Source organism: Planococcus citri, chromosome 1, assembly GCF_950023065.1.
Source record: "Planococcus citri chromosome 1, ihPlaCitr1.1, whole genome shotgun sequence".
In the NCBI taxonomy this organism is placed as follows: domain Eukaryota; kingdom Metazoa; phylum Arthropoda; class Insecta; order Hemiptera; family Pseudococcidae; genus Planococcus; species Planococcus citri.
Genome location: NC_088677.1, coordinates 73,384,760 through 73,398,788, shown reverse-complemented (window position 1 = coordinate 73,398,788; position 14,029 = coordinate 73,384,760). Strand labels below are relative to the sequence as shown.

The 14,029-nt window shown below is 33.9% G+C and overlaps 2 protein-coding genes across 2 annotated transcripts; one reads left to right on the top strand and one right to left on the bottom strand.

Annotated features, from left to right (window-relative positions):
- The first annotated feature begins 955 nt into the window (after positions 1–955).
- On the top strand, positions 956–2,290 carry LOC135831499 (methyltransferase-like 26). The gene is made up of 3 exons (XM_065344028.1): positions 956–1,209; positions 1,350–1,746; positions 1,885–2,290. The coding sequence occupies exons 1-3, from the start codon at positions 1,060–1,062 to the stop codon at positions 2,202–2,204; spliced, it is 867 nt and encodes a 288-aa protein (XP_065200100.1). The 5' UTR covers positions 956–1,059; the 3' UTR covers positions 2,205–2,290.
- Positions 2,291–2,704: 414 nt separating this feature from the next.
- Positions 2,705–7,139, bottom strand: LOC135831492 (methyltransferase-like 26). Its single transcript, XM_065344015.1, has 3 exons — positions 6,864–7,139; positions 6,387–6,774; positions 2,705–6,301 (listed from the first exon to the last, which is right to left on the bottom strand). The coding sequence occupies exons 1-3, from the start codon at positions 7,020–7,022 to the stop codon at positions 5,868–5,870; spliced, it is 981 nt and encodes a 326-aa protein (XP_065200087.1). The 5' UTR covers positions 7,023–7,139; the 3' UTR covers positions 2,705–5,867.
- Between the last annotated feature and the right edge of the window lie 6,890 nt (positions 7,140–14,029).

Here is a 14,029-nt window from a genome sequence, read left to right as displayed (position 1 = left end):
AAAAGTGGATGAGGTACCAAAAATCCGTTGGAGGCTCCAGAACCCTATCAAGACCGTCACCAATCCACTCGAGAGGTATCGTACGTACTACGTAAACAATTGAGATTGAGTATAAACTGAACTTCAGCTTTTCTCTCTCACTTCTTCGCAATTGATGATTTTTTTAATTTTTTGTTTTTCAATAATAGGTGCCTAATCACCAAAGAAAATTTTGGATTTGAATCATCGCAAAAAGATTTCGAAAATACGTGCCTAAATCGATCGAAAGGATTACAATGGATGATAAATTCAAGTTCATTGTGGCTGAATTTCACTTTCTCCCAAATTACAGCTTTTTTTTCAAAAACTGGAGTCCAAAAATCTGCTAGATGCTCCAGAACGGTTCAAAACCATCACCAATTGACTGGAAAGGTCAAAAATGAGGAATAAATCAAATTTTAGCCTTTTAGGTCAATTTGTTGAAATTTTGGATTTTTTCCCGATTTTTGGACCAAATTTGAATTTTTAAAAATTAATCAAAAATCGAAAAATGAATTTCAGCTCTTGACATTTTGCATGGTGGTGTATTTTGAGGTCTTCTTCCAATTCCTCTTTGTCCACTTCAAGAATATTTGTGCCAGTTGGAATGCCTCCCTTGTTACGATATATGCTTAATTTTCTCTCAAAACCTCTGCTACGTTACCTAATAGAGAGGCATATTATTGAAATTTAGAGATAATCCTCATAAATTCGAGTCACCTTTGGGAAGAAGAGCACAGGACAGCTCGTGCATCGAATCGACCAACTGTGTAAAATTAATTCGAGATCGAGTAATGAGATTTTGCATTCCTGCTTAGAAATATGTTCAACCTATTACACATCCGGCTGATGCTTCTTGCTCTTTTTTTCTTGATAGATAACTTTATCGATAGGCGAGGAATTAAATTCAACCTCGATTATATTTAATTTTCCTCCAAGAGATATAACACATGTAATTGGCCGAGTTGTTGAAAAATCTTTGACGCTCATCATAACTGTTAGCATGTGTCGTACTCATAGGTAGGCTTTTTTGATATCAACATGATTGGTTCGTCATTTCTCAAGTGGCGTTTTAATTTGATTTTCATTTCCGCGATCCCTTTAATAATCAGTTGGGACAAGGATTTCAACGATGGCTGTTATTGGAACGAATTACAAAATGTCACCGATATCACCACTATAGATAAATTCGTAAGTACTCGTACCTACGAGAGCAGCCACCTTAACTTAACTTACCTACCTATTTAGTTTTTTTCCCTTCAACCTGCCAAGAAATAGATTACAATATCCTCGATTTTGTTGTAATTTTTCAATAATATATGTGTGATCAGGATGCCCTACAAAAAATGCTGCGACATTTAAAACCCGAAATCAACTTGGATATGGTTATCCGTTACATGACCAAGTACATGCCTTACACGGAGAATGGCACCATATTTTTAGAACTGCTATCGGGCGACGGCGAATTCATCTTCAGTTTGGCGAAAAATCTATCTGAAACTGGCATATTATTTCAACCTTCGGAGACGAACGCGTCATTGATGGAAACCATTTCGAACAAAAGGAAAGAATACGGATCGCCGAATGTTTTGGAGCCGATTTACTTGGATCCGTGTTCGGATCCGAGTGACTGGTTCGCCTCGGCCAAAGAAAAAGTTGCGAATTTTTCATTGGCTTATATATTCAATGCTAATTCCATTAATTTAATGCATTGGAATTGCACTAAACGTACGTAACTTTCCTTTTATTTTGCCTAAAATCTGCAAGGTTTCATAGATGGATGAGCCCAAAAGGTTTCTTCGATAAGTTAGATAATAGATACCTTAAGCGTACCTAGCTCTTTTAATTTGATCTACATTTTTGCAGAAATATTCCGAGCCACGCAACAATATTTGAGACAAAATGGATCAGTATTTTTCTACGGTACTTTTTCGTACGGCACGGTGCGTTCTCCTAAAGCCAATAAAGATCTGCATAATTTAATGAAGATGTGCAATCCGGACTGGGGTCTACGAGACGCTTACCGAGAAATGACCAAATTTGGCGCCATGCTCGAACTTTACCTCGATCGCACCATTTTTTATCCTACGCCACTCTATTGCGAAATGCTCGTATGGAAAAGAATGCACGATGATTTGAGTCGAAAAGCTGAAAAAGTATATCAGAAAAATATCAGAGAGTATTAAGGCACTCGCGGACATCACCATCAGCCTCCAATATGACGGTTTTTTTTAAACAGTTCACAACGTTAATACAAATTTATTCGAATCAATTTTGCACGTTTCATCTTTTTTAAACGCTGAAACCCTCACATATATATCTCCATCCAATCGATTCAGGTGGTTAAAAATAAATAAAGTGTAGAGCAAAGTTCAACTTTTCGTCTCATTTTTATTAAATTTTGATTTAAAAAAAAAAAAATAAAACTTAGCGTAGGTAGTATGAAATTTGACCTAATGTTATGGTTTGGGATGCGAATGGTCTTTTAATTTTCTTCCATCGGGCCTAGAATTTTTTTGTTTGCTGGAATACTTATCTACTTCCCTTTATTGACCTTTGTTGAGCTCATTCAAACCAGCCTTTATTGTAGGTACCTCGATAGTAGATTACATACGTGTATCATTACAAATCACTGCATGCATTTATGCACAAAAAAAAATTATTAAAGAAATAAAAAATTACTTACTTACAATACATAAGTATGTATTAACAATACAGTAATATTACGAGGCAAACAAACAAACAAACAAACAAACAAGCGAACAATCGAACAAACAAACAAACAAACAAATGAACAAGCAAACGAACAAACAAATGAATGAATAAATTTATAGATGAATGATTCGAAAATCGAGAAATTTCCATTGATGGAAAATAATTCAGAATTCTTAGATGGCCAACTTGAAAGTATGTAGAATTTTCCGGCTGTGGTGCTGATGGAACGGTTCAATTTGAGAGAGTTCGAAACGAGAGTTTATTTTGTACAAGCTTACATCGATATTTTTGACATTTCGAATCAAATATCGATAATCTGGTACTTACTTAGGTACTGAGTATTGTCGATATCTAATAGACTCGAAGACGAAACAAACATTCATCAAATTTCCTATCATGGTGAAAAGTTATTGTTGGTGATATTTTGGAAAGCTCTGCCTTTTAGTAAAATTGTCAAAGTCTCGCTTTTTGCCAAATACCTAGCGAAAAATTTCGCCTTCTGTCGAAATCGCCAAAAAGGTCTCGATTATTGCTGTATATACTGATGAAAATTTTCGCTTTTTCGTGGAAACTTCATAAAGTTCTCAAATTTTTTCCCTTTAAATTACCCAAAAGTGTCGCTTTTACCAGAAATTGTCAAAAAAGGAAATTGCGAGAAAACTATAACTTTTTTGCCAATAATTCCCAAGAAATTGTCCAACTTCCAAGTCTTTTTCTTTTTGTCCAAAATTGTCAAAAATTCTCACCTTTTCAGAAAAATTAGATACTAAAAAGTGTCGTTTTTTTACAGAAAATTCCAAAAAAGTTCAGATTTTTTGCCAGAAATAGCCAAAAAAAAGCGCACCCTTTTGCTAAAGGTGTCAAAGTTAATGTTTTAAAAAAAAAAATCCAACATTTTTAAAAATGACAAAAATTTTTGCTGTTTAGTAAAATGGCTGAAAAATTGTCGTCTTTATTTGCACAAAATTTAATAAAGTCATTCTTTTCCGAAAATTGTTCATCAGTCTCATTTCTTTGACAGGAACTACAAAAATATATTATTTTTTGGCCTCCAATATAATTACCTATAGGTAACTAAAGTTTCTACTCTTTGTTAAAATTGGCAAATTTTTGCTTTTTGCCAAAAATTGACAAAATTCTCGCTTTTTCAAAATTTTACAAAGGTTTTCGCTTTTTAGAAAAATTGCAGATAATTGTCGCTTTGTGTAGAAAGTTCTAAAATATCCCACTTTCGATTCAGAATTGTCCAAAATTCTTGCTTTTTCTACCAAAATCGCCATAAAAGATCTTTTTTGCCTATAATCGCCCTAAAGTGTTGCTTTTTGCAAAAAAATTGACAGAAACTCGCGCTTTCTGGCAAAAATTGAAAAAAATTTCACTATTCCAAAAAATTCCAAAAATCTTGGCTTTTTGCGAAAAATTGCCACAAATGTAGCTTTTTCACAAAAATGACTAAAGATTGTCTTTTTTTTTTGCAAAAAATTCCAAATAGTCCTATTTTTTTTCAAAATTGTGCAGAATTTTTGCTTTTCCTACACAAATTGCAAAAAAGAGAAGGTGTAAGTATTTTTTTTAATGATTGCTACACAGTTGTACTTTACTTCTTCCTACAATCGTCAAAGTTTTGCTTTTTGCCAAAAATAGACAAAAACTCAGTGTCACTTTTTCCCCAAAAATTTCAAAATGTCTCCCATTTTTAAAAAATTGACCAAAAATTTAACATTCTTTGCTGGAAATTGACGAAAAAGCATTTCCTCTTGTTGTAATGTTCAAAGTCTTGCTTTCTGTCAAAAATTCTCGATTTTTCAAAAATCACAAAAAATTTTGCATATCACAAAAATTGGCTGAAAAATTGTCGTCTTTATGCAGAAAATTACAAAAAGTCCAACTTTTTTCCAAAAATGATTCAAAAGTCTTGTTTTTTGCGAGGAATTGCGAAATGTATCTTATTAAGTATTTGGCCCCTGATTAGTGACCAAAGGTTCTGCTTTTTGCTAAAACTGTCGAAGTCTTGCTGTTTGCAAAAATTGGCAAAATTCTTGCTTTTTCAAACAGAAATGCTCGCTTTTTTTAGAATTGCAGAACATTGCAATAAATAGGTATCCATCTTTTTATTCAAAATTGTCCAAAATTTTCGCTTTTTCGACCAAAATTGCATACTTAATTGCCATAAAAGTCTTGCTTATTGCTAAAATTGTCAAAGTACTCTGACAAAAATGCTGAAAAATTCCACGTTTTTTTTTCAATTCCAAAAAGTCTCCTTTTTTGAAAAACGAATGTTCCTATAGGTAATTTTAGCTTTTTGCCAGGAATTGCCATAAAAATCCTTCCTTTGGCTGAAATTGTCAAAATTCTGCACTTTGCCAAAAATTCTCAAAAGTTCTAGTTTTTTTAAAAATGACAAATTTTTTTTCATTTTTTAGTAAAACTGCTAATTTTTGGGGAAAAAATTCCAAAAAGTGTCACATTTTTTCAAGAATTATCCAAATCTGACTCGCTGTTTTTGACGCAAGTTGTGAAAAAGTATCTCATCATTTTTTGGCCTTCAATTAATCAAAAAAAAGGCCTTACCTACTTTTCTCTGAAATGTCATAGTCTAGCACTTTGAAAAATAATATTTTAACTTTTTAGAAAAATTAATAAAGTATTTTTTTTTCAAGAATCACGCAAATGTCTTGGTATTTTTTTGCCAAAAATTTCTAAAAAGTATCACTTTTTTGCCAGTGAATTTTCAAAAGGTACCTAATACTTTTTTGCTATACTTACGTATTATTTCGTTGCCAAAAATTGTCAAAAATTTGTTAAATTAGTGTTGGATTTTTTATTTATTTGTAAGGCTTCGTATAAAAAGTACCTAATTAGTAAATATTATTTATAACGAACACGATGATAATTTTTTCCCTCTCCTTTATGAAACAGTTTCTAAGAGTTCATATACGAATTAATTGAAAACAAACCGGTTTCAATTGCTCAGCAAACTCTCAATCAGAACAAAATGTTGAAATTTTGCAGCCACCGAAAGAAATAGGCAGCCTATAATACTGGACAAGTGGAGTGGACTATTGGAAAATAACATCAAGGATGGTGCCTACTTTTGATCACAGATAGGTATCTATAATCAAAGGCATGTTTACCTATTCATCTACGTACGCCCCTGTCGGCATCATCGTCGTATAAAACGTAGCATTTGCGTTTTCGTTTTCATCTTCGGGGACGTCATCACCGTAATCATCGTCGAAATAGTTGACCATATCGGTGACTGCATCGTCTACTGCTATTTTCGATTCATCCAGATGGTATTGCATGATCTCGTCCTTTTTCCACGCGATTATTTGATTTTTTTGATCGGGTAATTTGTATATCATTTCTAAATAAATGCCAACGTCGAAGGCTTCTTCGTTCAGCTCTCCCCATACCTCGCGCAAACCCCACTTGAAGTTTTTCTTCCTCAAATCACGATCCAGTTTTAGGTTCTCGTCACCGTATATTTTTCCTTGCAGTTTGAAGGGTCCGTACATTAATAGATAACCTGCCGGCTTCAAGTATCTGGCAGCGCCTTCGAATATTCCTGGGGAAAAGCAACCATTTACAATTTAACATGTAGCATTTGTTTTTTCACAGGTGATTATTTGAAATATGTTCGGCAGGCCTACCTGTAGTGACTTTCAGAGGCGCCGCGTGCAATAAATTAGCAACGAGGAACATATAATCGACGCTTTCCTCATAGATACTGCCATCGAACCACATTCTCGAAGATGACTCGATATCCACGTGCACCGGATCTCTTATATTACTCAAATTATAGTGCACTTTTTGAGGACGAACATTGGCCATCTTCATCGGATCGTTCTCGTATTCGGTAGGTTGAAACGTAACGTAAGGAAAGTTTTGAGCAAAATTTACAATACGCTCTCCATTGCCCGAGCTAAGTTCCACAAACAACGTATCGTTATCCAGATACTTCCTCAAGATTTCTACAACCAGCTGCTGGCTATCGTTGGTACTGATATTCAAAAAGTTGCTATCCGCCCATTCCCATTCCTGCAGTACAGAAAAATTGTACATGAAATGCTTTTATTTATTCACGGAACAAATTGGGCCATCGAAGAAGAATCAGAATCCAGACTTACTTCACTGATCGCCTCTGTATTCGAATCGTATGCCATTTCCGGTGTCGACATTGTTGCTATCGTTCTTCTTGGTTTGTCACTTTTCTTGCAGCTAATGGTATGGGAACAATAATAAATCACGTTAGCGATCAATAAGCTGCTTAAAATCGAACGCTTCATGATGCATCGATCCTTCGGGTCGAATTATTCCGTTTAAGGGTCGCTATTCTGTGATACGAGATGGTCTTTGATGAAAACACGCGTTCGACTGATTTGATCTTATCATGTTGATCGGAAATTCATCGAGAAATGCTCGTTTTACTTATCTGGTTTACGTATCTTCGTTTTAACTACTGAAATGAACGGAAAATAACGAATTAACGATACGTTATTAAAATTTCTTCGTCTGCAGTAGCGACCACAGGTTCGAAAAATGCGCTACTGCAAAACATTTAAAAAAAGGTGCCAACATTTTTTTCAGAAGGGCTCCGAATTATTTTCAACATTTTATGAAATTTTTTCTATGTGTCACAATTTTTGTTTCTAATGACTAATGAGGAAAAAAACGAATCCATATGAGAATGTTGTTACCATTTCCCCAGGGAAAAACATTTTTGAGACTTCTTGAAGAAAATTTAGGTAAAGTAGAGGTCTACTTTTTCAAGTTCTAGGTACATAAATGTAGATCCGTTCAATTTAAAAAAAAAAAAAAAAAAAAAAAACTCACTCAAACTAATTTTATCGGTTTGATGTATTTAACTTTTTATTCTGCTTAACTTTTGATTTTGCCACAAAATTTGGAAAATTGCCATAAGTAAAGGTACGAAAGGAGTGGTTTTTTTTTGTTGAAGAATTGTGAATCTTCGAAAGCGTTTGCCCTCGACTTCGCTTAGGCTGAATTCACTCCTATTTTCTAAAATAATTTAAATTTCCTGAAAACCATTCTTGAACTCTCTGAACAGAGTTTTTGACAGTAACGTAATACTCCTCTCATAATGAGACTGAACTCGATTTGTTCAAGAACAATCTGCTTACAATCTACAAATCATTCGAAAGCGAGAGAATCGCTAGAAAATCATGGCCAAATAACCTCAATAAAACGCACGATAAATTTCCAGATTATTTGGTCAACATTTGACCCCCTCCCCTCCCAGTGGTCCAGCTCCAAGTTTTGAAAATTAAAAAAAAAATTGATTTTTTGTTTTCAGCTTAAGTGGTCTCATTAGTGCTCAGTCGCTCACTTATCACATAGGTATGTAACTTACTTACAAATGAAAATCAGTTTGCCACCAAATTTTACCATCTTGAGGAGATGATTACAAATTATCATATTTTAAAAGGAAAAAAGGAATAGAATAATATTTATGTAGAGAAATCCTGCATTTGGCAAAAATGAACTTTGGACTTTTCTAATGGCCTAAAAGTGATCATATATGCAAGTACTAAATTATGTCAAATGACCTCCTGAGCTGAAAAATTGAAACAATTGAAAACTATTTCAATTTTGAAAACTTTGAGCTCGGGCCAGGGAAGGGAGAGTGGGGGTCATTTACCAGAAAGTTCGTAAATTTTTCCTGCGTCTTATTGAGGTCATTTTTGTGCAGGATTTTTTGCTCGGAGTCGTTAAAATTCTAAAAAACTTGAAAAACAACTCACCCTACTAAAAATTTTAGAATTCAAATTTGACTATGTATTGGAGCAAAGTATTATTTTGGCTCAATGTATCAAATAAGGTGCAGTCCTAAAAAACATATCCAAAATCCGCTGAGATCCGCGCATGCCTTTTCACCCTTTTTCAAAGCTTTTTGGGACGTCCCATGCACCACCCTAAAATGAGTTGCGGGGAAAATTGCAAACGAGGTGTCAAAAAGCATTAGAATTTCACGCTGAACACGAATATGTACTTTGTTTTTGTCTTATTTTAATACTGAGCTTCAATTTTGAGCCTCAAAGGTTGAAAAAACGACATTTTTTATATTTTTCTCAAAATAAATCAATTTTTGCTCAATTTTTGGGTATGATTTTTCGATTGTCGCCAAAATTATTATTTTTTTATCAATTTCTCTTCGTTCAGGAAGAGTTTGAATCTATGTACCCCATATTACCTGCGCTTACCCTATAGTAACTTTCGGTTACTTTTTTCAAAGTTTTGCCTCAAAATTGCGAAAAAGTACGTACCTACTTACAAACTTTTTGGAAATTGCCATAAGTAAAGGTACAAAAGGATTGTTTTTTTTTTTTTGGTTGTGAAGGATTGTGAATTTTCCAAAGCTTTTGCCCTCGGCTTCGCTTGGGTTGAATTCGCTCCTATTTTCTAAAATAATTCAAATTTCCTGAAAACCATTCTTGAACTCTCTGAACAGAGTTTTTGACAGTAACGTAATACTCCTCTCATAATGAGACTGAACTCGATTTGTTCAAGAACAATCTGCTCACAATCTACAAATCATTCGAAAACGAGCGAATCGCTAGAAAATCATGGCCAAATAACCTCAATAAAACGCACGATAAATTTCCAGATTATTTGGTCAACATTTGACCCCCTCCCCTTCCAGTGGTCCAGCTCCAAGTTTTGAAAATTTTAAAAATTTTAAATGTGCCGAAAAAAAATTGATTTTTGGTTTTCAGCTTAAGTGGTCTCATTAGTGCTCAGTCGCTCACTTATCACATAGGTATGTACTTACAAATGAAAATCAGTTTGCCACCAAATTTTACCATCTTGAGGAGATGATTACAAATTATCATATTTTAAAAGGAAAAAAGGAATAGAATAATATGTATGTAGAGAAATCCTGCATTTGGCAAAAATGAACTTTGGACTTTTCTAATGGCCTAAAAGTGATCATATACTTACGTATGCAAGTACTAAATTATGTCTAATTACCACCTGAGCTAAAAAATTGAAACAATTGAATATTATTTCAATTTTGAAAACTTTGAGCTCGGGCCAGGGAAGGGGGAGTGGAGATCATTTACCAAAAAGCTCTTAAATTTTTCCTGCGTCTATTGAGGTCATTTTTGTGCAGGATTTTTTGCTCGGAGACATTAAAACTCTAAAAAAGTTGAAAAACAACTCACCCTACTAAACATTTTAGAATTCAAATGTGAGTAATTTGGATAGCCATTTTACTTGAGTTGGATTTGAGAAAATTTTTGAGTTTTCTAGCAGTTGGCTGATTTTTATTACATTCTCTGTAATTTGATTAGGTTCCTACATTAGTTCAATTTCATCCATAAAAATTACAACTGATTCGTTCGCAAACAATTTGCTCAAACGAGAAAAGCCGTTTGTGAATTTCGCTCAGAATCGAAATCTAAAAAATCACTCGAGAATGATTAAATCTTTGGAAAGTGATTCAGGTATGCTTTTGTAAATAAAAATAATGTAACGGTGATGAAAATCAGCTTTGAGAGTAATAATATCAACTTTCTGAACTGGATTTCACTGTTTCTGGTCATTCTGGAGCCTTCTACACCTCTAGCGCAATTTTCATAATTCTCCTGAAGGCGTGGAAAGGGTGCTAAAAATTGTTGCTTGACCTTGATCCATTCAACGAGTTTATCTACATTTGAGCTAATTTTCAGGCGGGTACCTATGAGCGCGTTTATTTTCCACCAACATATTTTTAATGATATGTGAGGATGAAGAATGCTGGTTAAAATATTGTGCTGGATGTGCTTGCTAGAAAATCAGCTCAAATATGGATAAATTTGTCGAATAGACCGAGAATAGTCTCCGATTTTTAAATGTTCAAGTTAATTTCCTCGCCTCACGCGCCTTCTACATAAGAAAAATGTTGAGATTCTATTTCTGGGGAAAACAAAGACTGTGCTGGAGGCTCCAGAATTGCCAGAAATTATGAAATTTGGTTCGTAGGATTAGATTTTAGAAAAAAGCAAAAATAAGACAAAACTAAAACTTGCTGAAAATTCAAAAATCAATTTGAGCTGCAGAAATTTTGGCAAGGGGGGTTTCTGATCATACTTTTTTCTGAAAACAAAGCGTTTCATGCAATGGAGAGTAGGTAAATATACCTTACCTAGAGTAAATAGTTTGCGAAATCAACAAGTTAATATCAACTTACATCACATTTACCAGCGAATAAGCACTCTTCTGAATGGACCATAATAGTGCGAATAATACGAGGGATAGTCGGAAAGTAAGTTTCACATGGCTGGAAAAGTATGAACGCGTGGACATTTTTTGACCAAAATTGGAGGAAATATAGTTCAAACATTCAACCAGATCTGACAAAATTTATTCTGCATTTGGGTGCATTGTTCGTATTTTACAGCGTGATTAGTAGAGTGCTGATAAAAAACATCCGTCCAAATGCAGTATTTAGCAAAAAAAATTTTTTTTCAGTTGTAATAATTATGAGTAAAATTCGTCAAGAATTACTCAAAAGGTATCATACTAATGTTTTTTCAAGTTGGGACGTTATTTGACGCTGTAAATTGTTCATATGATGGTTGCAAAATTTCTGGTGCTGAGTGACTTTCGACAATGCCGACATTCAGCAGATTATCAGATTATCACTGAGCAATCTACTTTATTTGGATTTTGATTGAACCAAAATAATGTTACTATGTTATGTCTTGAGTGGTTCTCAATCAATTTTCCAATGAATTTTTCTTTTTTTAGCTTGGAAAATTAATTTTTTCTAAAATATAATTTTTGGACGGATGTTTTTTATCAGCACTCTACTAATCACGCTGTAAAATACGAACAATGCACCCAAATGCAGAATAAATTTTGTCAGATCTGGTTGAATGTTAAAACTATATTTCCTCCAATTTTGGTCAAAAAATGTCCACGCGTTCATACTTTTCCAGCCATGTGAAACTTACTTTCCGACTATCCCTCGTACATATGAGCCGTGTTGGAGTGGTCATCCAATCAAAAAAATGAGTTGATATTCGCAGTCGGCGTTCAAAAAACTTAATGAATCATGTGTCCTGAGACCGCGCGGTGTTTTCAAGGGACCATTAATCAGAAATGATTTAGAAAATATATGAAACCACGTCACGCGATATTATACTTCCAAATTTTCGTTCCAAGGTGTCACCTAGATTTTTTTTAAATTTTAAATTACCTACGTAGGTATTATATTCCATTATTCCTACCTCCAAAATTTGACAAGCTTGAAAAATTGAGCTATCAAAAAAAAACTTCAACTGCGTACTTTTGACATTTTTGGAAAATATGTTTGTAATTACGAGTAGGTAGGTAGGTACCTACTTTCAATTATACCTTTGAAACGTCATAAAAAGAAATTCTCTCCAAGTTGCGGAATCCTGAAAAATAAAACATGTCTGGTCATTTTTCTGGAAAATTTCATTTGCTGAAGAAAATTAAATCAATTTTTTGAAGTGTGTACGAATTGCTGGCGGTATCTCTGTCTAAGACCAACCCCATGAATCCGAATTTGACACTTTCTTACCATTCTGGAGCTTTCAGCGTGATTCTCAAGGTATTACAGAATTCTAAACTTTCTCCAAAAGGGCGTGGAAATCAATTGAGGCAGCTGTAATGAATCGAGTTGTTGTTAAATAGATCAAAAATAAGCCACAACACGATTTTTAGCTACCTAAATGAATTTTCACACCTTCTGGAGAAATTTTCAAATTCCGGGTGAAATCGAAAATCACGCTACAGGCTCCATAACGGCTCAAGATGGCGAAATTCGGATTCGGAGATTAGTTTTAGACAAGATACAAATTACTTTTCGAAAAGACTTGTCGACATCTTCAAAATTTTTTACACAACAATTCAACAACGATATTTTTTAAGTCTGACGAAAAGTTGAACTTTAAAAACAAATTGAAAAAGAAATTACCTACTTAATAATTCTCCTGGTTTTTGATGTACTTACATAGGACATACGTACCAATCTCGTCTCCATTTCTTTAAAACTGACTTCGAGGCTTTCCCAATCCCATATTATAAGTATCACATGCAGAGAATACATACAAAGAAAAGAGTAAAATATATGCAATTTAAAACAACTACAAGAAGAAAATACGGCTACCAAGTACATACTTACGTAACGACGTCCTTAGAAATTATTTTAGGGGGATAGAAAGCAAAATTTTCATAAAAGAAATCAGCTTTTCAAACATTTCTCAGAAACCAGCTCGAAGCTAAAAGCTTCAAATAAACTTTATGAGCTGGCTTTTTTCAATGTCTAAAAAAAAATTCTCATAAGTTTTTCTCAAAACTCAATTGGTTTTGAAAGAAACGAGAAAAACTGAATTTTCACGTGTTAATTTCATGTTTTATCCCCCTAAATTTTGTCATTTATCAGGATTTCAGCTGTGAAATATGTAATTGTGACGTAGGTAACACTTGGTAGCCGTATGGAAAATGGAAACTTGACCCATGGACACTGGACACTGGACAGCAATAATTTTTCCATAGTTTCATAAAATTACCATTTCTTTTACCTGTAATTAACTATGTAGGTACTTATTTTACTTACCTAAAATGCATCTCGAATTATGCTGGGAATGCTGGGATCCTACCGCAAAGCAGGGTATCTGTTCGGCAACTTCAATTATTATTCAAGATTTTTTACAATATCCTAAAATATCTGCAAAAGTGTCACACTTTTTCGTGAATCTAACTTTGCTTTTTCATGTTCCTTCAAATGACGTCTCTTGAGTCTTGATGAAAAATGTTACATCTGATTGGTGATGCGCTTCATCTTTAATATCTAATACTTATACCTACTTACAGTTCTATTTTTTACATCCAATAGGTGAAGAATATATTCGCGTCGCAGTGTAAATTCCTACAGTTATAGGTATCCTGTGCAAAAAATTGAAAATTATTAATTAGGTACCTAAAAAATCCGAACAACCACAAATCGTATACCACAAATTAACATAACAATTTTTATGAAAAACCATAACTCACATAAGCAATATTGTTCATTCCTAAAAATTTCTAGGTGAAGTAGGGGGGGGGATATAATTTTTAAAGTTGCATGAAATTATCATTTTTCTTACCTTCCTGAAATACATCCCTAATCATGCTGAGATCCTGCCGCAATGCTAAATTCAATTATTAGGGTCTATTCAAGATCTTTTACAATATCCATGAAATATCTGCAAAAACGAGTAACTTCTTGGTGGATCCGGCTTTGCTTTTTCATGGACCTTCAAATGACATTTTTTAAATGAAA

Excerpts from the sequence above, each read along its gene's own strand:
- LOC135831492 (XM_065344015.1), bottom strand. The coding sequence starts at position 7,022 with ATGAAGCGTTCGATTTTAAGCAGCTTATTGATCGCTAACGTGATTTAT. Across the intron at positions 6,775-6,863 it reads ATACAGAGGCGATCAGTGAA|GAATGGGAATGGGCGGATAG; the intron begins GTAAGTCTGGAT and ends TCTGTACTGCAG. Across the intron at positions 6,302-6,386 it reads GCCTCTGAAAGTCACTACAG|GAATATTCGAAGGCGCTGCC; the intron begins GTAGGCCTGCCG and ends GCTTTTCCCCAG.
- LOC135831499 (XM_065344028.1), top strand. The coding sequence starts at position 1,060 with ATGATTGGTTCGTCATTTCTCAAGTGGCGTTTTAATTTGATTTTCATT. Across the intron at positions 1,210-1,349 it reads TCACCACTATAGATAAATTC|GATGCCCTACAAAAAATGCT; the intron begins GTAAGTACTCGT and ends ATGTGTGATCAG. Across the intron at positions 1,747-1,884 it reads GCATTGGAATTGCACTAAAC|AAATATTCCGAGCCACGCAA; the intron begins GTACGTAACTTT and ends ACATTTTTGCAG.